The sequence below is a fragment of the Lissotriton helveticus genome, chromosome 10 (assembly GCF_964261635.1).
Source record: "Lissotriton helveticus chromosome 10, aLisHel1.1, whole genome shotgun sequence".
Classification (NCBI taxonomy): domain Eukaryota; kingdom Metazoa; phylum Chordata; class Amphibia; order Caudata; family Salamandridae; genus Lissotriton; species Lissotriton helveticus.
In genome coordinates, this window is record NC_136071.1 from 173,480,893 (window position 1) to 173,508,273 (window position 27,381).

Here is a 27,381-nt window from a genome sequence, read left to right on the forward strand (position 1 = left end):
AAAGGGAGGGTGAGATTACAGAGGGGAAAAAAATTGCAAAGGTATAGCAAAAATAGTGTGGGTGGTTCCCAATTTACAAATTTCAAGCCAATTGTAAAAACAAAAACAAAAAATCCCAATTTTTCAAAATGCTTTCCCTAAAATGTGTTAGGCAAGCAGTGAAAACAGATAGTTGTTAAACAATGAAGAGAAACTTTTAAATATTATTTTAAAGGTGGATGTGCAACAGTAACAGGATGATGTTGAAGCAGCACAAAAAGGGGAAGAAAGAACAAACACAAAACACATTTGAGATCCATGTCGGATCATAAAGACGTGTTCGCACAACACCAAGCAAGCCTACAGCATACAAAGCAGGCTAAGTGCAGGCAGACTTTAGACAGCTACTGGGTCCAATTAGTTTTCACTTAGGTTAGTATCTCAAATGCTGGCTTGGAGCCCCTTCCCTTTATGCATTTCTTGGTCTTAAACTAGCCGTTAATTTTTATTTTAGGATTTTGTGCAATATGCTGCTGACTCCAGAAATGTCTTTTAAATAAAGACTAAATGGCAAACAATACTAAAATTCAGAAGCAATTTCTGATACGTTCAAAAACAAATGGCTGTTAAGGTGGGGAAGGTAGAGCTATTCACCATCTATTTCAAGTAGTGTGACAAGTCAATTTTTGCATTCCGAACTTGGCAGACACCATGCAGTGGACTGCAAAAGCAGACTGGCTCAACGTCAGATTTTAATGTATTCAAAATGGCGGCTTAGTTTGCTTTTTGATAAATGACTGAATGAGGTTCACCTCTGTTACAAGCGTGAACAGTGTCCAGTTTTCTTTCTTGGATAATTCCAACAATGGAGTCATCCAAAAGTTTCACAGCTAGTTGCAGCTTTTCTAGTTGTCGTTCATGGTTTGGATTGGCAGAAAAATGTTTTCAAACTACCATTGACCGATCTTTAAATAGTAAATATTTTTACTGGTCAACATTGCCCACTTACCAATTCCAAACAAGCCCATCAAGAACTATTGTGCTGCCACATCATCCCTGTCTCTTTACTGGTGACAGAACTCAGGGAGTGATGCAACTTCTTGAAGTGTGTCCATCCAAGGTGCCATTTTGCTTGAGGTACAGCAACTTTACCTCCACAGGTAGTTAACAATGCTGGTTCCAATTCTCATTTTCGCCAAGCTACTTTTCTGGAGTCTTCAGCAGTAGAACAAACTCATTACATTTTAAAATGCATGATTCATTCCAACCAAAGTGAAATGGACATTTGTGAATTGAAATTAAAAAAAAATCCCAAATGATATTAAATTTATGTAAAGTATTATAAAATGGAGATACCGCTAAAACACCTTGAGCTTTACAGATAACATCATAAAGGTACTTTGCCTACCTACATAATGGTGCAACATTCAGTTGTGATGGAAACTGACCCCACACTGCGTGGTGTCTGCCCTACTCCCAGCCAATCACTTTGCTTCTTTGGTACAGCAGAAGAGCAAATGCAAGAGACCGATACAAACATTCAAAGCTTCATGGAGAAGGGTCAAGAATGGAGGGGTGCTCAAGCAGCTGCGAGGAGAAAGCAAGCATCTAGAAAAGGTAGGTTAATTGAAGGCTTTTTAGTACCAGGGAAAGCTAGTAGAAACCCTATTACCCAAATATCCTTTAAAGAAACTTGAACATGTGTTAATTTGTAAGAAAAAAAGTTTGCTATTTCCCTTTAAGAAAATGTAAATTCCGCACGGACGATGAGGAAGACATTGGTAACTGCTCAAAGCACTGTGCTCTATCCCATTTTTGGTATGGACAGCTTGCAACTGAAGATTCACACTCAACGAGAGTCTTTAAGACCCACAAGGGTAAGCACCTAGAAAACATTTGGTGGCCAGATATTACCATTAAATGGAAGTATGCAGAGACAACCTCCTTTGACAACATTTTGTTGTGTTAATTTGGCAATTTCAATTGGTAATATGCAATATTTTGAAATATATTTGTGTGGCTTGAATTAGAGATAGCAGATGACTCAAGGCAACCAGGTCCCCCATGTGCTGGTCCTGGCCTTTCACTTAACACACTTATAGCACTCTGGATGTTATGCCATCAATTTGACCAAAGTACTAGATTGCAATGGCCTATAAAGAAAATCCCTGGATTTAAACGCATGTTCACCAGCTTCGAGTCATCTGGTAGGTCTACTCATTATATTCTTCCCTGAATCTTAGAAACACTAGCAACCTGAAAAGTGATTAAAATTAGCTGGATTTGTCATTGAAATAAGTATGACTAACATTACTTGTGGAGTGGCGCAGAGGATTAAAAATTCTCGATCCTCATAAGGTGATTGAGGGTAAAAAGTGACCGCTTTATCACAAGATAATGGAGTGCTTGACATTAGAAAAATCAGAGTCATTCAAATGGAAATGGCTCTGTATTGTTTATATCCAGTTTAGTGTTTGCAAAGTAAGACTTCAACCATAGTATGAAGTCAAACACTGCATTAAGTTTCATAAAACTTGGTTGACTTTATAAGTGTGCATAAGTTCATGGTCATGTGGACTACTTTGTGACCTATCTGGTTTTCTATAATGCCCCTCCATGGAAAAGGTGAAATAGGTAATAAAGCATTAGAAAATTGGACTAAAAATATACACATTTAAAATACCGAAACAGTTTGTGCTTCCCCCCCCCCTTGTGAAATACCAAATTAAAAATATTTTATTTAAGAGTAAGCCAACTCCTAACCAAATTGTTAGACCAAACGGCAGCCAAAAAAAAGCTAGCAAAGTCATTTTTTTGAACCTGTGAAAACAGATGTCTACTCCAAAATCTGACCCTCGACTTATTTTAATTTAGTCAATCCAAATGTTACTAAATGTTCTCCAGTGGGGATTATATATCATTGACTTCAAGGATGCAGCTTTTTGACAGATGTAAATAGGTCATAAAACAGACAATTCTTAACTGTAACAAATTAACAAGTTCCAACCACAATAAGGGATATTTGAATAATAGAGAGACAGCAAGACTGCATTGAAAATAAAACATTCATCTTTGGCATGGTGGGTAATGTGAAGAGGGAAAGCAGGATGAAGTGAAGCAAAACCTAATCACCTAATAAGAGACACAGCAAGAGAGACAAAGCACACTTGTTTAGTTAAAAATGAACTTGATATGTTTAATAAAGCTTGATATACCAAATTGCAATACAAACATCGAATCACACACCCGCACAACAGTTTTCATGTTTAAAAAAAATTAAAGAAAAGAAAAAAAAAAAGCTCTCCTTAAAGCCGCCACAAGGCCCATGCCAAAAAAATGAAAAGAAAACTGTGCTGGAAGGAAAAAGGTGAGGAGGAGATTGGGAGATGGGGCAAGTGGAGACTAAAAACCAGTCAGTATAAGGGCTCTAATAGAGCCAATAATATTATCACAATGATACAGGTACAAAAAAATTATAATGATAAAGCAGACTACGCTGCCAGAACGAATATGGCCACCCAAACTTTGGCCATCAAAGATGGCTGACCCCAGTGCCATCTCCTTTTCTATCAACACGGATAGTTTGTTTTTCGTTTTTTCTCTCTTTAATCTAGTAACCTTGCTCACATGAGTCCTCCGAAGAGTCACTGAAGGAAGATCCGGCCTCTGCCTCCTGCAGCAGTAAACAAAACTGCTGCTTCCTGCTCGCGGCCTGTTTTGATTTTAGAGTCCCAGTGGCAGACGTGCCCCTCTTGGCGGGCTTCAAGCCTCCGGCTGCCTTGCTGTTCTTTTTGACCGCTGTACGGTAGAGACTGGGGTGTCTCATTTTGGAGCTGGATGGAGACTGTGAAGGCCATTCGTCCTTTAGAGAGTCATCATCTTCCTCAGAGTCCGTATCTGCAGTCAAAGTAGTCTTATTAGAAGCAAATTATTAATTTGATATACACAAAATAAAAACATTTTGGTGCTTGCAAAGGAAGGAGCCAAATATAGACGGCATGATTCTGTGGAAGACCAACCATAAAAATGAGCTTACAGTTAAATCTGCAGGCAATTATGCCGAACCATTTAAAAAGAACTGGAATGCATCATGCAATGCATACCAACAGCCAACAATAACTGGACAAAAGCTGGCTAAATTGGAGAATTATTTTCAAGAAATACTTTAAATATAAGAGCCTCTTCCTTGAGGAAGACAGCACAACGATACATTCATTTTCCACCGTTAATATTCTAATGTTGCTCAAAAGGGAAATAAAAACTAACACTAATCATTGACTGAGTTGTAAGCAATAAATATTGCTTTGCAGTCGGACACTACAACTCCGCAAATGAGCACAGCAACCTATTATATAATGTCAAAGTTCAGTCGCGTTACACTTATGGTCACAGGCTTCTAACTTCCATTCACTTAAATAGAGACCAAATTGAAGAGGACAGACACCAGAAACGTCTAGATTAACCTTCTCTTTCCTGTAAAATTCTTTACTTTTTACTCTCCTGTTCTTAATTCTTGCACAAGAAATAGCTCCCCGGTGTTTGAAAAAAAAAGGTTTAGAATTCAATTTGAGAACTTAATCCCTGTAAGGAGGCAGTTTCAACCTTTTGACAAGGGCATGTTTTTTTCCCTTCTTTATGGCTCTCGAGTCTCCTCCCTCATGAGATCCCATTTGCCACATGGCCAATGCTATAGGCTAATTTCTACCCCACCCATTTCTGAAATATTACTGGATATCTCCTCTTTATGTTTTGTTGCCTAGCCAAGACTGAAATCATTGCATCTCTCTTCAGAGAGCGGTTTGGTATGAACAAGTTATTTACATTCAGTAACGCTTTCTTCTGGTAGAGATTAGATAACAGCAGATTCCTGACCTTAGAATATTCCCCTGGCAGCAGACTAGATCCGGAAAATCTTGAGCAGTAACTCCAAGCGTCAGTAAAAGATTCTGCGTCATTCGCATTAGAAGTGACGTGCGCAGTGCCTATATAGACACCACCTCTATGCTCAGACACCAGTTTCTTTTGTGACTATTTGCCCACCAAAAATGTAGAGCCATGTCAGAATGATTGTTTGACCAGTGTGCACAATCTAACAGGATAAAGGGGAAGAGTCCAGTTTGCAGAACGGGCAGGATGAGAGGGCAGCGAGGATTCTTCAGTTAGAGAGTGTCTGAGAAAAAGCATTAGCGAAGGTAAGTAACTTGTTCTTCTGATAAAGCCTTCTAACCACAGATTCCTCACCTTAGAATAGATATCCAAGCAATAACTCCCCAGAGGCGTGTCTGCGAGCAGCTCAAACCAGGAAGTATTGGGCAACCGAACAGGCAAAATGCCCATGCCCTACGGACTGGACTGTCCAAGCAGTAGCGCATCATGAACGTGTGGAGGGATGCCCATGTATAAGCGTAGATGTCCAAGATAGGCATCCCGCTTGCCGACACACTATGTAGTAATGGCCTTGGCCCTAGAGGAATGGCACGCAAGCCCTCAGGAGGCAGCTTCTTGGCTAGTGCGTAGCAGATTTTAAAACACATTCCAATCAACCAAGAGAGGGTTCTCTTCAGCACTGCTTTTCTTTTACTCCTGTGAACCTAATAAATATTTGCTTGTTCACCTGGTGGTCTCTGGCACGATCAATATAGAAGGACAGAGCTTTTTGATCCAGACGGTGGAGCAGCTCATCTTCTTTAAAAGGATGAGGTGGAGCGAAAAAAAGAAGAAAAAAAAAAAGAGACAGCAATGTCATGTTTTGGCCGACTTAGTAAGAGGCCACACCTTTCTTAGGAAAGGTGTTTGAGTCCACAGAATCAGTTTGTCTGGTGTGTGAAGGGTTAACTGAAAGCCTGATGCTCACTGGACCAGTCGTAGTGGACAGCTATGTAAGGGATCGAATGGGGAGCCCATGAAAAATTTTAATATAAATGAATGTTCCAATGGGGCATGATGAAAGGGGTAGAAGTGAACAAATGTTGTGAATCCTTGAGAAAACGTGTCCCAACTAGAGTCAAAGAGTGAGGGCTGATTCGGCAACCGCAAAAAAGCGGAGATGGCAGAAAGATGAGCTTTTACAGTGCCCAAGGAAAGGCCTTGCTGGGCTAATGAAAGCACCTTTGACAAGTGGGCAGAGGGTGGGTCAAAATAACAGGAGCACCAGCAAGCTACAAACTTGTTCCAACCGCATGCATATACAGTCTTTGTTGAGGATGCTTCGCTGCCAAGATGAGATCCTAAACCTCGGGAGGAAGATCAAAGGCATTTAACTGTCACTTTCAATCTCCATGCATGAAGGTAGTGTTCCCAGATTGAGGTGCAGGACCCTGCCCTGCTGCAGCGATAGATCCTCCCGAAGGGGCAACCTGGTTGTAGGACAGATGACTTGCGCTTGGTCAGTCCTGATCTTGTTGAGACTTGGAGCAGGAGCGGTATCGGTGGAAAAGCATGCAGGTGTACCGGTTACAGTCTATCGAGATGGTGTCTCGGAGTGACAGCCACTTTGGAAGCCAACATTGAGCATTCTTGGCAGTGGAGAATAAATAGAGCAACGTTTCTTTCCATTCTTGGAAAAGATCCTGTGCCCCAGGTGTAAGTAGATGCCATTCAAGATCTGAAAGTCATCAATGGTTGAGTTTGTCTGCTCTGGTGTTCAGAGATCCAGCAAGGTGCTACAACACCATGAAGATGTCCTCTCTGCCTGCCAAATCCAGAGGTGCAGGGTCTGCTTATTGCAATACCACATGGCAATACCACATGGCGGTGGTGTCCGTGAACACCTGAACCAACCTTCCTTTGATAGATGGAAGGAAGGCTTTCAATGCCAACAGATACGCCCTCAGCTCTAGGAGATTGATGTGGAACTCTGATTCCTCCAGAGACAAGAGTCCTCTGATCTCCACCTCTCCAAGATTGCTGACCAACCCAGAATAGTTTGTTCGTCAGCACTGTCTGTTCCAGGTGGGGAACCACCAATGCAGATCTTTTGCAGTGTACCCCGAAATCTGGACCAGGTTGGAGAGATTCCCCTGGTGCTACGCCCACTGGGACTTAAGATCCCACATAAGCCTTCAAGCGTACTTCACCAGCAGCTCATAGGGGGCGATCAGTACCGGCAGCCTCTGAGTCAATCTCACTGAAATCCAGGACAAAGGTTGAAACATCGGGATCATACCCAGAATGTCCTGGGATCTCTGCTTCACAGTGTAGGTGCGGAACTGTACAATGTCCAGAACTGCTTCGAGGGAGCATTCACCAAAGATGTGACTTTGGCACACCGACAGTGAACACCATCAAGTGCAAAAGGTTTGTAATAGGTGGGTGACAACTCCCTGGGATAAGCCTGCTTTCAAGAGCCAGTCGTTGAGGTAGGGAAAGACTCTTAACCTGGACCTCGGCAGGTGTGCTACAACAACCACCATTACTTTCATGAACACTCAATGGGGTACTGGGAGGCATACTGGAGCACAGCGAACTGGAAATGCTCCTGGAAGCCATGAACCACAGGTAACACCAGTGGGCCTGCATGAAAGGAATGTGGAAATACGATTCCTGGAAATCCAAAGCTACCATCCAGTCTCCAGCGTGTATGGCAGACAAACCTGAGCCAGAATGAGTCTCTTGAATTTCGTTCTGTAGAAAGGCATTGAAAGAATAAAGATCCAGGACAGGACGAAAGCCTCTGGCTTTTTCAGCACGAGAAATTAGCGGGAATAGCAACCATGTCCTATTTCTGATCCTGCACCCTCTCAATGGCTCCTTTTGCCAACAGCCTGCAGTTCCTGATGGAGAGAAAAGAGATAGTGCTCAATCAGCTGTTTGGGTGATGGTGGCAATGGTGGTGGAGTCTCCAGGAAGGGCAGAGCATAACGCTTCTGAACAGTCCGTAGCACCCATGGAAGTTATTGCACGACAGACAGCCAGCAGGGCTGGGGACTGGACAGTACGCTGGGTGTGGGTCCTGCTTCCTCTATGAAATCCGTACCCGCAGATAACAAAGGACTGGGAAGCTTACTGGCCTGAGGGATGAGATGGGTACTGCGGACACCCAGGGGAAGCAGCAGCTACAGAGCATAGGAGTATCGGTCCAAGAGACATGAGGTGTTCACCAACTTCAATGTCAAACTTCCAGAAGAGAAGATTCTCTTCGCAAAGGTATCCAGCCTACTGGATTCCCTATCCAGTGGATTGGTAGAGAATGTGCTAGAGTGTATCCTGGCTGTGGAGGCCTGCACAACCTAGCTCTTTGGGAGAGGGATGCTGAGACAGGAAGACTGTGTCTCTGGGGGAGGTCAATGGCATTACGGAATCATTCTGCGCACGGGGCACCCATGAAGGGTTTGTCCCAAGCACCCAGGAGAATCTTGGTGAGGGCCTCATTGAGCAGGAGCTCTGCAGAGCTCATCCTACTAAAGCACCTCTGTCAAGATATCCGTCTCTACCTCAACGGAAGGTAATTGCAGGCCAAGAACATTTGCGGTCCTGTGTCTCATGGTCTTAAAGGATGTTCCCTTCCTCCCTGGCAGGGCCTGGAAGAGAAACCAGGCTAGTGCCTGGAGAGGTGTACAGACCACAGGCATCACCCATCTCCTAACGCTAGTTTTACTCCTGATAGGAGTCGTAGTCCAGGAGGCTGTAACTCTACGTCTGGGCACAAAACCAGAGGGCCCATCTGGCCTCTAGTACGAACCCACTGACAGCAACCCAGCGAGGGTACCTCTCCACACAGTGGGGCCTGAAGGGGCACAAGAGGGAGCCGTGGACCCAAAGATGGAGTGCATTGTATCGTAAAAGTCCTTGAGTTGGACAGTTGTTGTTCCAGGGAACTCAGTCACGTGGAGCAGTCCCGGCCGCCAGCTACACGGATGAAGTGAGGGATTGGGGCCTAGAAGCATCATAGTAAGTAAGGCAGAAGACCACTTAAGACTTATTCTTGTGCTTCTACTGCTTAACCAATTTACAAGATGATCAACCCAAGGAATGGCCGAGATCCCTCTCGGTCCCAGGGTGGGCACGGAGCCACCTTCGGCTGCACCGCCAGGAGCTTCATCGCCCGCTTGCGAATCACCTTCGGTTGCATTGACTTTTAGTCAGCGCAGGCTTTGGCGTCGTGGCCCGACCCCAGGCACCAAAGGCAAACAAAGTGTGGATCAGAGACATACATCTGTCTGACATTCCTCACGAGGCTCAAACCCTGTGGGTTTGCTGGGAGATGTCAATACAATGCTGGGAGCAAAGCTCAAAAAGTCTCGACAAAATGTAAAAAAATGTCATCGATGTAGCTATCCAGATCCACGCTGTTGACATGGAAAGAAAAGAACTGATATCAGCGTGGTGCCTATATAGGCACTGTGCACGTAACCTCAGACACGGACCCGATCTACACCATCTACCGGCACAAGGATGTACTGATCAGGATTTTCCAGACCCAGTCAAGGTGAGGAATCTGTGGTTAGAAGTCTGTCAAAAAAAATTCATCTTACTGCCCCCGACTGGGATGTTTGTAATCTGTTTTATCCATCTATTAATACTCACTGCATAACTAGATTTATAGATTCTCACTACAGAAGGCAATCTCACATGCTTTTTGACTCAATGCTGACCTGTCGCACTGTTTGTAAACTAAATTTTCTGGCTCTACCTTCAGCAAAAGTGTCCGTGACACCCTCTAGCACACTGCCCTACATTTTGTTAGTATCGCAGTTTCACTAGGGCACAATTAGGACCTTTCCAAAATTAAATTACGGCGGTGTAGTTCTTATTTCAGTGTTTTTGCGGTAGGCTTCTAAAGTGAAATTCGAGATTATGCTTCTTCTCGTAATTATGCAGCACTGTCTGGGGAAAATGGACTAAGAATGGCACAATTTGCGGTAAAAATTTACCATTAATGCATGGGAACAGAAGCGGTTTGTGGTTCTTTTATTTAAATTCATCTTAGGGCCAGAAATTAACTCCAGTATGCATTTGGAGCTAAAATATTGCGCGGGGGACCCTGTTTCTGCCTGTTCTTGCCGTTTCTGCATTCCTGTGGCCAACTGCTGACTTCTACACCACCACGCCTCGTGGTACCCGCTGCGCGGGTCCCGCTTCGCAGAGAGGCACTTTCTGACACCTGAGAGCCGCTGCTTGGGCGTACCAGGGGCTGAGGGCTGCGAGCATAAGGGCTGGGACTTCATCTCCCAGGAGTCTCAGGACATCACGAGCCCGTTCCACCTGGGCCGCTCTCCCTCATCGCCCCGCCCCCTACAATCTTCCCACCTTCGCTTCAGCCATAAAGATTTTGCGACTTCTGCTGCGCGGGAGCGCGCCGGGAGAAGCCCGGGACAAGGGCGGGACCGTCTGTGGCCGTAGGAGGCCGGGCTGGGCCTCCCCCCTTTGATCGCGCATTCGATTCCTGGTTACATTTCCTGCTACAATCCCCGGCTGAATATTACTCTGTACTATTATAATGCCGTCCCCGGCAAAGGAGAGCACTCCATTGAAGCCGGGTGGTGTTAAAAGCAGGACTTTAGAGAATTATTTCTCGCGGGCGGGGGGGGAGGGGGACAAAGAGTGTAATCTGTCTCGGTTAAGGGCAGAAAGGAGACGCTCAATAGACAATTTGAAAAATACCCCCCTTGGAGATCAATCCACCATGCCCAGGGAGGAGTTGTCCCTAATAGACGATGTCCCACTCCTGTTGAGGGATTGTATGAACACCTCACCAGTTGAAGCCATGAGTATAGCTCCAGTTACCAGTCCTAGCCCCACTAGGGCGACCATTGATTTAGTCTCCCAACCCCCCCTAGCCCCTAAGGCTAGGAAAGCTCAACCCATACCAGCCACCGTGCAAGGAGCACTTGGGCCTCCTCCTAACAAACGTAGGAGGAAATTGAAGGGAGCCCAGGGAAGGAGCAAACCAAAAATCTCTCATTTGGATTTTGGGAAGTCTTCTAGTAAACCTCCTGTACTAGCAGCGAAGTTACCGGCTGATTCACACCCTAAACCTATTGCCCAGGATGATCTAGCTCCCGCCTCGATAAAAAATGTGGGAACTAATATTGCTAATGTCCCCCTTTCTGTTGTTCCGCTTGGGAACTTGGAATTCTTGCTAAGGTCTCTATTATTACCGATTAGCGAGAGTATAAAAAAGATCGAGATCAGACTAACCATTCTGGAGACCACACTAGGTAGTCTGAAAATCCCGGCTGACCATCAGGAAAGGCATCCAGAACCCACTCCCATTACTTTAGCCCCCCAACAGCCTGTAAATAGGGCTGTAAACATAGTCCCTTCACAAGCCGCAAATGCGGCGGTCTCGCAACATCCTTTAAGGAACAAGCCTGTACCAACTAGGCCCCCTAACTTTAACATTCCCATTCCCCCGTCAGGCCCGGTTTATCCGGCACAGCCGGTAGACAGTACCACACTGATCCCCCTAATGAAGCTTCCCTCGAGACCACGTAGGCCCAACCTACCCCCTGAGACTAATGATTTTACAGTAGTCATGGCAGGTGTTCCCCCACTCGAAGTAGGTGAAACCGAGGATTTTTGTGCCTTGAAAAGTAGGGTCATTAAGTGGCTAAACATAAATAGACCTCTCCCGATACACCTCAATAATGAAATCATAATGGTAAGAAGGGTGCCATGGGTGGGGAGAACACATAAATCCATTATAGGGGGACTGTATACTGGTGAGTTTTAGGGACACAGACACAGTGACCTATATATGCCAAGGGAAAAATAGATCTAGGGAATCCACCATTCAAACCCTTCGGGTGTCTTTCTTCTTTCCCATCACTCCAGTCCCACTGCAGCTGCCACAAATGCAAAACAACTGGGAGAGGGTCGGCAGGAGGGGGAGACACCAGGATTTTAACCCTAGATCTTTATTTGGCCGACCAGAACCACCCTTTCATACCTATAATCGGTTCAATTGCCTGAATGACCTAGAGGGGGTAGACTGACAAATGGATAATGTCCCCCAGGGTCACATGGAAAAGGGGGCCTTGGCAGAGGTGTTGGTAGAGCGAAGCTCTCACGCTCAGCAAACTCTAATGACTGGTGTTGGGAAACCCGGGTGTGTTGAACCTAAGGTTACATCCACAGAATGTATAGGAGGGGGACATGGGCTGGCCATGCAAGGGCCAACACAGGAGATACCTTCAAATACACAGGAGGGTCCAGAAGGGAGGGGGGAGGGGGGAGGGAGTGAGACTGATTTCCTGGAATGTAGCGGGGATAGCGGGTAAATTTATCAACAAGGAATGGGTCGATTTCATTAGGAAATTTCATGTCATATGTGTTCAGGAGACATGGGCTTTGGTGAACAATTACCATCTACAGGGGTACAAGTGTTTTTTTGTTCCCGCTCGAAAATCTAGATCAGGGAGAGCAATGGGCGGGCTGTCCATTTACGTAGATTTAGACCTCCCAGGCACCTGGTCTTCCCCAGATTGGAATTCACATGGGATCCAGGTAGTTCGGTTCCTTGGAAAGGGGCTAAGATTTTCTGTCTTTAACATCTATAACACTGAGACAGCAAACAACCATATCCCGCTACTAGCTGAATTAGATCAGAGGCTGGAACAAGAAATAACATCCCAAAATAAGGGGCAGTCTTACGGGCTGCTTTTAATGGGAGATTTTAACTGCCATCTCTGTCCGGCATTGGTCACGGCAAACTCAGATTGGTCACAATGCCCATTGGAGAAGGGGCCGCATTTCTCTTACACCCACGGGGTCGGCCCTTGGTCTACTTCGGCTTAAGTATGACCTAGAACATACCATTAACACGATAGACCCACAGTTGGATGGCACACTTCCACCAACTTTTAAGGGTAGGGGTTGCTCATCTATTATAGATTATATTTTGGCTTCGAGATCCCTGATAAATAAAATAATTAGTGCAGGGATAGAATGGAGCAGCTTTAGCGACCACAACCCTCTCGTTTTGGTGCTCTCGTATAGGGTGAGTGATGGAATAGACCCCGTCGCACAATTGAGGAGAGGGTCACAGACCAAGGCAGGAGACTGAAATGGTCCAAAATAGATGGGGTAAAGTTTTTTAAAACCTTGGGTGACAAGGGCCTATCGGCCATCAACGATTGTCTAGACTTAGAAGTTCAGGGATCAAGGTTACTGGAAGCATTTGACCAGATTGCTAACCTGATCGATGGCCTACTTAAGTCCAGTGCGCCCCCACGCAACCTGGTTAATCCCCGGTGGTTTGACAAAGACTGCTCTAAGGCACTAAGGGAGTTGAAATGCTGCCTTAAGCTAAAACCAAGGGACCCTCAAAAAATTAGGGGGTGCAGAGAAAAATATAGAAAAGAGACCAAAAGGAGGAAACTTGCCCTGCAGGCAGAAGCATGGGCAGATTTAAGAGAGGCAGGGGAAAGAAAGGATCTTGCGGGCTTTTGGAGAATCATTAATAGACCGACTTTTCAAGAAAATGATTCCCCGGACATAGGGGCTAACATCCTCCCGGAACAGTGGGTCACACACTTTAGAGGTTTATACAACTATGAGCCCGGTACCCCTGTAGAGCCACCGGTAACCCTAAGTCAGGTTTCCCCGGTAGTATTCACTCTTAAAGAGATTACTGCAGGGATGGAGGGTCTGACCAAAAATAAAGCCCCGGGTCCGGACGGGATTCCCCCTGACCTGTTTCTCAGTAAGGAATATGCTACTTACCAGTATGCATCTGTTCTTGGCATAGAGGGCTGCAGAGTGGTACATTTATGAATAGATCGCCATCTGGTGTTGGGCTCGGATGATTGCACTTTGTTTTTCTTCTGGAGAAGTCTTTTTCGTCATAGATGACTCCTCCTCTCGGTGTTAGTGCGCATGGGCATCGACTCCATCCTTAGATTGTTTTGCCATAGTAGGGTTAGATGGAGTAGTGTAGTATAGTACATAAAGATATGCCCATGTAAGTGTATCTAAATAAGATAATGTTGGGACAGACACAGGTTTCCGGGGAGGCAGGGAGGGCATGTACCACTCTGCAGCCCTCTATGCCAAGAACAGATGCATACTGGTAAGTAGCATATTCCGTTCGAGGCATATGGGCTGCAGATGGTACATTTATGAATAGATTGTAAAGCAGTTACCTCCCTAGCGGTGGTCACCAGTGTCTGTCGCAACTGTTTGAAATAGAGTTTTTAATACAGCCTGGCCCACTCTGGCTTGTTGTGCAGCCTGTACATCAACACAGTAGTGCTTTGTGAATGTATGTGGTGTTGACCAAGTTGCTGCTCTACATATGTCATCTAGGGGAATGTTCCCTAAGAATGCCATAGATGCTCCTAGTTTTCGTGTAGAATGAGCTCTAGGAGGAACAGTTAATGTTCTCTTTGCTTTAATGTAACATATTTGTATACATCTTACAATCCATCTAGCGATGCCTGCTTTAGAGATAGGATTGCCCTTATGTGTTGGGGAAAATGCTACAAATAGTTGTTTAGTTTTCCTGAAGTTTTGTGTTCTTTCTATGTAGTACAAAATGGCTCTTTTGACATCTAGTGTATGTAGAGCCCTTTCTGCCACCGTCTGTGGCTTTGGAAAGAAGACTGGTAATTCCACTGGCTGATTGATGTGGAATGCTGAAATTACTTTAGGCAAGAACTTTGGGTTTGTTCTAAGAACCACTTTATTCTGGTGTAACTGTAGGAATGGTTCTTGTATTGTCAATGCCTGTAATTCACTTACTCTCCTGAGTGAGGTAATGGCTATAAGGAAAGCCACCTTCCATGTAAGGAATTGTATTTCGCACCTATGCATAGGTTCGAAGGGTGGCCCCATTAGTCTGGTGAGTACTACGTTGAGGTTCCAGACTGGGGAAGGTGGTAATCTTGGTGGAATGACTCTTTTAAGGCCTTCCATGAATGCTTTTATCGCTGGTACTCTGAACAGTGATATGTGTTGCCTGTTTTGTAGGTACGCTGCTATAGCTGCTAGATGTACTCTGATAGATGTGTACGCTAGATTACATTGCTGTAAGTGTAATAAGTAGCAAATAATCTCTTTTGTTGACACGTCCAGAGGGTTGATATTGTTATTAGTACAGTGTATAGCAAACCTCTTCCACTTAGCTGCATAGCATGCTCTGGTGGTTGGACGTCTCGCTTGTTTAATTATCTCCATGCAATTTGGGGGTAGATCTAAGTACCCAAATTCTAGGATTTCAGGAGCCAGATCGCTAAGTTCAATTGAGTTGGGTCTGGGTGCATTATTTCTCCATGGTTCTGTGTAAGGTGCATGGGTAGAATTCGTAGCTTTTGATGTGGCACTTGTGAGAGTTGCAGGAGCGTGGTGAACCACGGCTGTCTTGCCCACGTGGGTGCTACTAGTATCATGGTCATTGAATGTTGTTGCAGCTTCCTGACCACTAATGGGATTAATGGGAGAGGGGGAAAAGCGTATGCAAATTTGCTGGACCAATTTATCCATAACGCATTGCCCTGCGACAGGTGATGTGGATACCTGGACGCGAAGCTTTGGCATTTTGCGTTCTGATGAGTGGCAAAGAGGTCTATCTCTGGTTGTCCCCATCTTTGGAAGAATGGCTGCAGTATTTGGTGGTGCAGTTCCCATTCGTGTATTTGTTCCGACTGTCTGCTTAAGATGTCTGCTATCTGGTTTTGGACTCCTGGTAGGTGTTTGGCTAACAGATAGATGTTTTGAGGAATGGCCCATCTCCAAATTTCCTGTGCTAGTCTGTATAGTTGGAGAGAGTGCGTCCCCCCCTGTTTTTGAATATAATACATTGCTGTCATGTTGTCTGTTCTGATCAGGACTGCTTTGTTGGTAACATGTATTTGGAAGGCTTTCAATGCTAGAAACACTGCTAGTAGTTCTAGATGATTGATGTGCAGTCTTCTTTCCTGCACACTCCACCTTCCTTGTACTGTGTATTTGTCCATATGTGCTCCCCATCCGGTGAGCGATGCGTCCGCTGTTATTGTCACCTGTGGAATTGGTTCTAGGAACGACCGCCCCTTGGCAATGTTTGTTATGTTCCACCACTTCAGAGAGCGGTGTGTGCGGTCGTCTACCAACACCAGATCTGTAATCTGTCCTTGAGCCTGATTCCACTGTGTCGCTAAGCATTCTTGTAGCGGACGCATTTGTAGTTTGGCATATGGTATTAGCAGTATGCAGGATGATATCATCCCTAATAGCTGCATGAACACTCTTGCTGGTAGTGAGTGTTGTGGCTGAAATCTTTGAATGACTGTAAGCATTGTTTGGATCCTGACTGGGTTGGGGTATACTTTGGCTTTTTCTGTGTCTATAGTAGCCCCCAGATATTGTTGAACCTTGTTTGGTTGTAGGTGTGACTTTGTGTAGTTCACCGTGAACCCTAGCTGGTGTAGTAGCTGAATTGTCTTTTGTGTGTTCTGAAGACATTCCTCTTGTGACCTGGCCTTTATTAGCCAGTCGTCCAAGTATGGGAAGACATGAATTTGTTGTCTTCTTAGGTGAGCTGCCACCACTGCCAGGCATTTTGTGAACACCCTTGGTGCCGTTGTGACACCAAACGGAAGGACTTTGAACTGATAATGTTGTCCTTCTACCACAAACCTGAGGTATTTTCTGTGGGCTTTGTGAATCGGGATATGAAAGTAAGCGTCTTTTAGATCCAGTGTAGAAAGAAAGTCCCCTTTCTTCAGTAAAGGCAGTACTTGTTGGAGCGTGACCATGTGGAAATGTTCCGAATTTATGTATGCGTTGAGAGGTCTTAGGTCCAGTATTGGCCTTAGAGACCCGTCCTTTTTGGGAATTAGGAAGTATAGGGAGTATACTCCTGTTCCTTGTTGGTGCTGTGGAACTTTCTCTATGGCATGCTTTTCTAGCAGGGATAGTACTTCTTGTTTTAACAGTGTCAGGTGATCTTGTTTCATTGGACGCTGTTTGGGGGGGATGTTTGGTGGGGTAGCTGTGAGTTCTAGGCAATAACCATGTTGGATAATTTGTCTCACCCACCTGTCTGATGTGATGTTTTCCCAGACAGGTAGGAACTGTGATAGGCGTCCCCCGACCGGTGTTATATGGTCTGGGGGGAGCTGTATTAAGTCACTGTTTTGGGGTTGGAGAGTTGCGGTTGTTGTTGTTTCCGCGACCTCTACCCTTGTTGTTGTTACCCCTGTATCCACCTCTAGAATTACCTCTGGGTGATGTAGGTGTAAAAGAGGTTTGCTGCTGGCTTGTACCTGTATTTTTGGATCCTCCTCTATAGGTGGATCTACGAAAGGAACCTCTTTGTGTCGGCTGTTGCAATGCTCCCATTGATTTAGCCGTTTCGGTATCCTTCTTCATCTTTTCTAGGGCCTCATCTGTCCCTGTGCCGAAAAGTGTTTTCCGATCAAAAGGTTGGTTCAGTAACGATGTTTGTACTTCTTGTTTGAACCCTGATACTCTGAGCCATGCATGTCTCCTTAACATGATGCTTGTGTTTGTAGACCTTGCTGCAGTGTCTGCCGCGTCTAGGGCGCACTTTATTGAAGTGTTAGTAATTAACTTTCCTTCTTGTATGAGTTGATCTGCCCTCTTTTGATGTTCTTTAGGGAGATGTGTGATGAGTTTTTCTAACTCATCATAATGCGCTCTGTCGTACCTTGCAAGTAGTGCTTGCGTATTAGCTATGCGCCAGCTGTTTGCCGCTTGAGATGCTACTCTCTTGCCAGAGGCATCTATTAGTTTAGACTCTTTGTCAGGAGGTGGAGCTTCTCCTGTAGATAAAGAGTTTGCTCTCTTACGAGCGTTTGTGACCACTAATGAGTCTAGAGGAATTTGCCCTTTAATGTATATTGGGTCTTTTGGAGCTGCCCTATATTTTTTATCGATTCTTGGGTTCAATACCCTAGCCCTCACTGGGTCTTTGAATATCTCTGATGTATGACTGAGAAGGCCCTTAAGCATTGGTAGTGTTCCTGATGTTCTTTGTGCAGTAGGTAGTGTTTCTAATAAGAAGTCCTCTATTTGAGGTTCTGCATGTAGTTCTACCTTATGATATGTTGCTGCTCTATTAATGAGTTGTGCAAAACCCGTATTGTCATCAGGAGGTGATGGTTTTGAGGGATACAATTCAGGGTCGTTATCGTTATCTGACCCTACATTATACTCTTCCCATGGGTCTGCCTCGTCTGGGATTGTGTCTTCATCATCCCCAGGGTGTTCCCCCTCCCCTGTGTCACTCTCTACATCTGTTGTAGGTGTAGATGGTCGTGTGGGAGGAATATTTGGCCTATTGTGAGGTAGAGGAGAAGATGGTGTGTGTCTAGGTTTGGGAGAAGAGGGAGGAGTTGTATTCGTCCCCATTGTTCTCTTCTTCGGATGAGTCTTGTCGTCCGAATGTTCATTCTTCCTCTTTTTAGGTAGTTCTGTGACTACCTTGCCAGTCTTTGGGTCAATAAACAGAGTCTTTTGTTTAGGATCAGTCCCGTGTTCCTGTGTCGGTACCGCAGTTTTCGGGTCCGAAAGGTGTTTTTTCTTTTGAATGTCCATTTGTATTTTCGGTACCGAGATTTTATTCGGATCCGATTTCTTCGGTATCGAAGATGTCCCCGGTGTCAAGGGTGTTTTCGACGCCGAAACGTGCTTCGGTGTCGACATGGACTGCTTCGACTTCGAGCTTTCCTTGACTTGGAGCTTCGGTGTCGATGTGGTCCGTTTATCAGAATCGGAACCACCATGATGGGAGACCGAGTGTTTCGGTTTCTGTTTCGTTGCCGGGCTCGAAGGCGGGGCGTTGGAAACTTTTTTCGGTTGTCTGACCGGGCTCGAGGGCGGGGTCGACACCGTGCGGGGTCTGTTCTTTGGTAAAGGGACGTCGTCACTCACGGTTTGTTGGACGTCGATTTCCTCGACGTCGGACTCGTCCACTTCAGACCCCGCCTTGTCGGCCTCTTCTTCCTCCTCTTCTGGGTGCTGGTCCTCGAACAGCTCCGGGATTGCTTGTGACTGCATTCTCGATACCTCGTGTCTTCGGGCTCGACGGTTTCTAATCGTCGATTTTGAAGAGAACGCTGCACAGGCCTCACAGTCCCTGGATTCGTGTTCAGGGGACAAGCAGAGGTTGCACACCTCGTGTAGGTCCTTGTGTGGGAACTTAGCACCACACGTTGGACATTTTTTGAATGGAGTCCTTTCCATGGACCCCGGGCTGGACTACGTCGAGTTTCTCGTAGTCGTCGTCCTTCGAACCGCGTCGGTATGGAGGGAAGTCGCGTTCGATAACAATACCGTCGATTTGGAAAGGAATGCGCGCCGGTTATAACCTTCTTTGTTGAAGTCGGTCCGGAGCGCTTCGATCCTCATCCGAACCCGATGGCGGAAAAAAACAATCTAAGGATGGAGTCGATGCCCATGCGCACTAACACCGAGAGGAGGAGTCATCTATGACGAAAAAGACTTCTCCAGAAGAAAAACAAAGTGCAATCATCCGAGCCCAACACCAGATGGCGATCTATTCATAAATGTACCATCTGCAGCCCATATGCCTCGAACTATAGATTTATGGGCCCCTTTGATGACCAGGGTCATAAATACTGCTATCTCTTGTGACCTGCAACCATCTTGGTCAAAAGCGATTATTGTGCCAATTTTTAAAAAGGGCAACAGGGACGACCCCAAGTGCTATCGGCCGATTTCCCTGATTGACGTATCGGCCAAACTTTTGGGTAGGGCAATCCTTAACAGACTGTCCGAGTGGACCGATGAGAATAACATCTTCTCGGACACTCAATACGGGTTTAGGACAGGGAGGTCCACTAGTGACCAATGCCTGAACCTTTACATGCTGACTGCCAAATATACTCTGGCCAGTGATGAACCTATTTATATGGGATTCATGGATTTGGCAGCAGCATTTGACCACGTCAATAGAGGAAAGCTATGGGACCTGATGTCAAGCATGGGGATTGAGAGTGGTTTAATCACCATATTAAGGGAATTACACAGTGACACCACGGCCAGGGTTCGATTTAACAGGGAGGGAGGTTTGTCTGACTCCTTTCCATTTAAGAGCGGAGTCAGAAAAGGTTGCATCCTTGCCCCTTTTCTGTTTTCCCTTTATATTACCAACTTGGAGCAGTTTCTTTTGGGTTTAAAGGCAGATTCCCCTAGGGTCGGGCAGAGGCATATCCCTGTCCTGCTTTATGCGGACGACGCGGTTCTGCTCGCGCGCACACCGCGAAGCCTACAAATCCTGATAGATGGGTTCGTTAAGTTCATGAGCACCCTGGATCTATCTGTTAACCTGGGTAAATCTTATGTGCTCCTGGCCGGCAAAAAACCTTCCTCTAAATTTACTTATACAATAGGCACTCATATTTTAGAGGAGGTCAAAACGTTCACTTATCTCGGAGTGACCTTTGACGGCGCTTTGCAGTTTAACTCCTTGGTGGCGGAACGTTGTAGCAAAATGATTGCCTCTAACGGGGCAATAGCAGGTTACGGCAGGAGGTTAGGTAGATGGAGCCTGGAACAGGTGGTGAACTTGTATTGCTCCGTATCATGCTCCAAAGTAATCTATGGGGCAGAAGTATGGGGCTTTGTGAACACTACTAGAATCCAACAGGAAGAAAACAAATATTTGAAATCTATCCTGAGGGTGCCACCCAGCACCGCTGGAGTCATAGCTCATAGGGAGCTAGGGAGGCCATACTTGGATGACCTGTTAAAATTTAGGCCAATTGTGGCCTGGCTAAAAATATGGGTTAACCCAGATGCGCATCTAAGCAGAGAAATTCTATTGGACTGCTTAGATAGGACCAATTGTATGCGCATCCCTTGGCTTAAATATGTGAAAAATACCCTCGAGGATTTCGGTTTTGGAAACCTCTTCACGAACCCTACAACAATTTCAGCCCAGCACAAGAAACAAGTAGGGGAAATTTTTCTAGAGCGGAAAACCCAATACAGAGCTGAGGCTGAAAGATTTAAAAAGACTGTGAGAGCTCATAATCTGGTGAAGAGTGTGGAGGGTATGGAGCCTTATCTGTACCTCATGCATAATGCACAGGATAGATTTCTTATGTGCCGTTTTAGACTGAATCTACTTCCTTTTATGTTGGCTTCACCAGCAGGTTTCTCCACGTCAATTGAGCAGAAGGGACCCTGCGGCTGCGACAACAGGTCTCCGCAGGACTCCCTCCATTTTGTTTTGCTTTGTCCCTATTTTTCTATGCCCAGGCGCAGTTTTCTTGTAAATATTTTAAAAAATGCCCATCAGAAACATGCTAGGGATGCACTAGTCTTTTTGCAAAAAGCCTCCGATCCCCTTACCTTGTGCTGTATTATGAATTTTATTAAGGTTGCGGTCCGATTAAGGATGACCAGGGGTTAGGAATGAAAGACTTTGGATTTTCTTTTTATGATTATGGACCCGTACATCGGTATTTTTTACTTGTGCTAACTCTGTATAAGGATCTTGATTAATGTTTAATAACTTTATTAATGTATATATGTGCTTTTATGGTGTTTTTTAATCACCGAATAAAGATTCTTAATTGATAATTGACTGATTTGCATTTTGCGTAATTTTGCCTTGATTTTGCTAAAGCAAATTTACGCAAATTTTACATACTCCTGGCACAAATCGCATCTTAGCTACCAGCCATTATTACCAATCCTTTCCAAAACATGGTCCATTTTCTCTGTGGGAATCAATATTTTGCACACATTCTACATCTGAAGTATTCCTTATAAATCAAAAAAAGCAGATGGAGTGCAGTGTGATGCCACTGACATACTTCCTCAGCACAAAGAATGTCTTTTCCTCCTGCCTCTATATGAAGTCTACAAATTAAGAATATCCTAAGGATCCTTAGTTAACAGTGGTCCGGTGTATTCACGGACCTCATATTATATAGTCAGATAGGCGGAAGTAGCTCAAATAGTGCTGCATTTTTCTTTTGCTGCATGAATGTTATGCCAATCGATTTCTTGATTACTTTCCCCATCATCACAAAGTAACAGCCAAAATGTGCCTTTATGGAAGAGCTTTCATCGTTGGGCAATAGGAGAACACTTTCAGGGCACGAGCAACCGTGATCAGTACGTTGATGCTCCAAATAGATTGTAGGAGGGCGACCTGCTTGATTCTGGCAGCTTTACTCAGCAGCACAATGGATCCTAAAAACTGGGGTAAGACACTGTGGGCTAACTACATTGTTGGAATGGGCATGATCAAGTGTATATAAACAAGCCAAGCATAATTTTACCATCTAAAAGAGAAAGTGCTCTTGCTCCTCTAGATTTCCAAACACACTTTTGCTCACATTAATTTAGTAATTGGGCACCCGTTTGTAAAATAAAGATGCACATTGTAGGAGCCGCTTCTACCTGCAACTGATCTGCACATCTACAAACATGTGTGCCCACCTCACTCCATGTCAGGACACTCAGTTTTTCGTCTAAATTTAAATGGTACCAGATGTGTCAGTCTAATTAGGTTACTGGATTTAAACCAAGACTAACAAAAGCTGGAGTGCATTTGGTTGCCACATAAAAGATGAACAACGAAAACAGAATCTTTAATGACATTACCTTAGAGTTAATGCCTTTCATTAAATAGAAGCCGGTCTAAAGGGCGTGGTGTCTTTGCATTTCATAGGGAAGTATGAACAGTTCTAGATCTGTGTTGTGGCAGGAACAGCAGCAGAATACACTTGTGAAAGGTGGATACTTTTATAAGGCCAGCACACTTTTCAGTTGGCAAGCTGTTACTGGACTCGATTACACATAGACTAACTTGCTCGGTGTCAAGGTTTACAATAAGCTTTAAGCAGGGTCATTTTTTGCCGTCATTGTATGGATAATTATCCTTGCATAAGGAAGATTTTATTTTGTATGCTTGTATTTAGTCTACTTAGTAATGTCGAGTCAGTTGGCGATTCTGGCCTGGCACCATTTGAAATTCTAAAGCTTATATCAAGAAATCCACAGAAACAACGGTTTATCTTCTGCATAGTGCTGAAAGGTGCATCATGTAACCCCCAAAGAACTTTAGCAATGGCTTGACATAAAACAACTTTTGACAAGGAACTGTGCACGGAAGTGTGATCCTGTGGACTTCAAGTAGGACCTGTATTTTTTTTTTACAACACGTGCTTAGGTTTTCTCTTGGAAACTTTTACAAAAAGGTGTGGTGGACTGCACCAAATTACCTACATTACCAGCATCATAATACCTCATCACTTCTTTGTGTGAACTTCAGTAGATCCAAAGAGCTAATCCCAGAACATGCCACTATCCAATAGAACCACAGAACAAGTCCAAAGGAGGATTCGTCATCAGATAGCCTTGCCACCGAGGTATCCGGACCATCACCGATAAACATTGTTAGAGCTATGTTCCTTTGAGAAAGCCTGGCTCCTCGACCAGACCACAGACAACATGACCGCCCTCAAACACACCACCCGCAAGCACCACCAGCTTATCCGCACCACCAAGAAGAAATCACTGAAGGAACGACTGGACAACAATGCCCACGACAGCAAGGAACTCTTCAGCATCGTCAATGAGTTCTCCAACCCCAGCACCGGCAACAACGACATCACTCCTTCACAAGATCTCTGCGACTCTCTCGCCTCGTTCTTCCACCGCAAGATCGCCGACATCCACAACAGCTTCGGCGCACCATCCACGCACCCAACCATCGAACCAACGCCCCCCACCGCCACCCTCCGCACCTGGACCACGGTGACCACCGAAGACACGAACACCATCCACTCCGGATCTCCAACCGACCCCTGCCCCCACCACGTCTTCAACAAGGCCGACTCCACCATCGCACCCCAACTCCGGAACATCATCAACACCTCCTTCAACACCGCCACCTTCCCGGAGAGCTGGATGCATGCCGAGCTCAGCGCCCTACTGAAGAAACCAACAGCGGACCCTACCGACCTCAAGAACTTCTGCCCCATCTCGCTCCTCCCTTTTCCGGCCAAAGTCATCGAGAAGACAGTCAACAGACAGCTTGCCGCCTTCCTCGAGACGAACGGATCCCTCGACCCAGAGCCAACCACAGCACTGAGACCGCCCTCATCGCAGCCACCGACATCAGAACCCTGCTCGACAACGGGGAAACAGCGGCCCTCAACCTCCTGGACCTCTCTGCAGCGTTCGACGCTGTCTGCCACCGCACCCTAGTTCAACGCCTCAGCAACATCGGTATCCAAGAGAAGTCACTGGAGTGGATCATCTCGTTCCTCGCCGGAAGAACACAGAGTCCGCCTCCCCCCGTTTCGATCCGAGGCCACCGAAGTCATCTGCGGCGTACCGCAAGGATCATCACTCAGCCCCACCCTCTTCAACGTCTACATGAGACCTCTTGCAGCCATCGCACGCCAACACAACCTCAACATCATCTCCTACGCCGACGACACCCAACTGATCCTCTCCCTCACCAGAGACCCTGCCACCGCCAGAACTAGCCTACACGAAGGGATGAAAGACGTCGCAGAGTGGATGAAGAACAGCCGCCTGAAACTGAACTCAGACAAGACGGAAGTCCTCATCCTGGGCCCTCCGCCTGGGACGACTCCTGGTGGCCCCCCGCCCTGGGCACCACTCCCAAGCCAACAGACCACGCACGCAACCTGAGCTTCATCCTGGACTCCTCCCTCTCGATGACCAGACAAGTCAACGCCGTCTCCTCATCATGCTTCAACACCCTATGCATGCTCCGCAAGATCTTCCGATGGATCCCGACCGAAACCAGGAAGACAGTCACCCAGGCACTCGTCACCAGCCGACTGGACTACGGAAACACCCTCTACGCCGGAACCACAGCCAAGCTACAGAAAAGACTCCAACGCATCCAGAACACCTCCGCCCGACTCATCCTGGACATCCCCCGACGCAGCCACATCTCCGGCTACCTGAGGGACCTGCACTGGCTCCCAGTCAGCAAGAGAATCACGTTCATGCTCCTCACCCACGCACACAAGTCTCTCCACGACCTGGGCCCCAAGTACCTCAACGACCGCCTGACCTTCTACACACCCACCCGCCAGCTACGTTCTACAAGCCTCGCCCTCGCCGCCGTACCACGCATCCGAAGAGCCACCGCCGGAGGAAGATCCTTCTCCTACCTGGCGGCCAAGACATGGAACTCCCTCCCCATCCACCTTCGGCTGACCCAGGACCATCTCGCCTTCAGGAGACAACTCAAGACCTGGCTGTTCGAGCAATAGCGGACCCCTTCCCACAAGCGCCTTGAGACCCTTCCGGGTGAGTAGTGCGCTATAAAAATGTTATGATTGATTGATTTGTGGGCTTTTTTCTTTTCAATCTTGCTGTGTAGATGTAACCATTTTCAGAGATGATGGTAAGGGTCTCTGAAAAGTTTGGCACATTACTGTGTCACTGAGAAAGTAGTCTCTTATGTTAAAAATAAAAAAATAAAGTCAAAATATCAATAGGCCAACAGAAGTGAACCCCCAAAATCCACTTCATTTCAGGATGTGGTTCCTAGATATCCATTACAGGATGTCCAGAGGTTTGGCAAAGCTTAAAGGGAAGTTAGCCACCTGTGTAAAGCTGTTGTAACAAATTCAGGGTGTTTGTCCACGCTGAGGGACACAGGGGAGAAGACAAATGTCCCTGTGGCAGAGTGACAGAGGATAAAGTGCTCCAGTACACCCACCCTGTATAATACGGAGGATAATATGCCATACAGACATTCCGATGAAGCAAATCTATAATTTGCAGGATTTCACAATTCCCTAGAAATAAGCAATTCGCTGTGTAAGTTGTACGCTTAGAAGTCATAGGAACACTCATGGTTTGAGAAATCAGGCCATGTATGCTTGTTCAGACCTCATATGCTAGTTTTGGGTGGGTGGTGAAAAAAAAAAAAAAAGAGCTTGATCTCCATAGCCAATTTGAGTAAATATCTTCTTTGTCTTATCAACGCTTCATACTTTTGATTGGAACCACCAGAGAGCAAATCACTTTTCAAAGTCTATGAAACGCACATTGGGCACTGACAAGCTCCTGTTGAGAGTCTACTTCCCAGCAATTAATTTGCTATGATGAAAGGGCCAAGATTCTCCCCTGAAGTACATTTTAAAGGACACTGACCGGTCCTTTCGTAGAATTACTCTAATTATCCTGTCGTAGAAATGTGTCAGTGTGCTCGTCTGCAATCTATAAATCTTCCTGATACAATTAAATATACACGACTAAATCAGGAAGTAAGCTATTTAGGTTTTCGATTAATAGACAACCACACAACTATTGCCGATTGACAAATCTTCTGAGGCTGTAATCACCATGCCATGCCCGTATTTTTTTAGCCAAATCGTCACGTTTAGGGGTAAAGAGTAAATAATGTGAGTAACATTTTGATCTCGAATCACAGCTATAACAGCACACAAAAAATGGTGGGGAGGACAGGACTTCTTAAGTTACTTACTGTACGAGAAGCTGCTCACTTCTGATACTGCTGGCGAATGAGAAGCCTTCAGCGGACCTTTGGACTTTAATCGCACTTCTGTCTTCTTCGTTTTGGAAGCCATTTTGTGTTTAGTTTCTTTAGAGGTATTCAAACGCAGCCCTTTAACCCACTTTTTATGTTCATCCTTGCCCAGCAAGGTCTCTTGGGTGCTTACATACTTGCTGCTATGTCCATTCGCTCCAGACCCACATTTCTCTTTGCCCCCCAATCGCTCTGAAAACTTAAAGGATGATTTCAGTTTGTCCATTTTCGTGAGCGACAAGGCTTTGTCCAGCTTATTAGCCAATTGTTCTTGATCGCTGGCCTGCCTTTTCTTCCTCTTTTTTGCATGAAACTGAGAAGTGAAAAGAAAAGTTGGTAAGAAGAAATGAGATCTACATAATTATCTCAAGCAATAAACATTTCAGTCAAGAAACAAATTCTAAATCGATGACATCTTAACCCATAGGACCATTTATTTTTAAATGACCCACAATGTAATTCCTAAGCATTTGTTTTGCACAATGATTCATCCCACACTTTTGCTGTTTCCAATTATTACAACAACAAAAACAGATACTACTGTCACTTCCACACAATTAAAGGCAACCTCTCACGATACTGAAAAAAAGATTATAAAATGGAAGGAGCAAGAGAAATTGCTGCAGGATTTAATAAAGTGACAGCAAAAGGAACACTGAGAAACACATTTCTACATTTACAAACTTTGCCCACAACACAAACTGTGTGGTGTGTGTGTAGGAAGCAGACTCTGAATATACAATACCAAAGTAAGCTGTAGTGTGCACACAGCCCAGTGATCATTCCCAAGGGCTCACAGAGGCTTACGTAGATAATACTAAAAGCTCTCTTTGTGGTAGTGTGATTGAGCAGGTAGGCTTATCAGAGGGTTGTGTTAAGTATTTGTTGTACGCACTCAGGAAAGAAATTAATACATACACTTAAAGAATGAATCCAAG

The 27,381-nt window shown here is 45.4% G+C and overlaps 1 protein-coding gene across 4 annotated transcripts in view; it reads right to left on the bottom strand.

Annotated features, from left to right (window-relative positions):
- The window catches only part of TNRC18 (trinucleotide repeat containing 18), a 204,223-nt gene that overhangs the window by 58,205 nt on the left and 118,637 nt on the right, over nucleotides 1-27,381 (bottom strand). For all 4 annotated transcript variants that reach the window (XM_078665022.1, XM_078665019.1, XM_078665020.1 and 1 more), the window contains 2 exons: nucleotides 26,381-26,756; nucleotides 3,607-3,876 (listed from right to left, as the gene is read on the bottom strand). In XM_078665022.1, coding sequence (XP_078521148.1) covers nucleotides 3,607-3,876; nucleotides 26,381-26,756 — 646 coding nt within the window. The remainder of the gene's footprint in view (nucleotides 1-3,606; nucleotides 3,877-26,380; nucleotides 26,757-27,381) is intronic.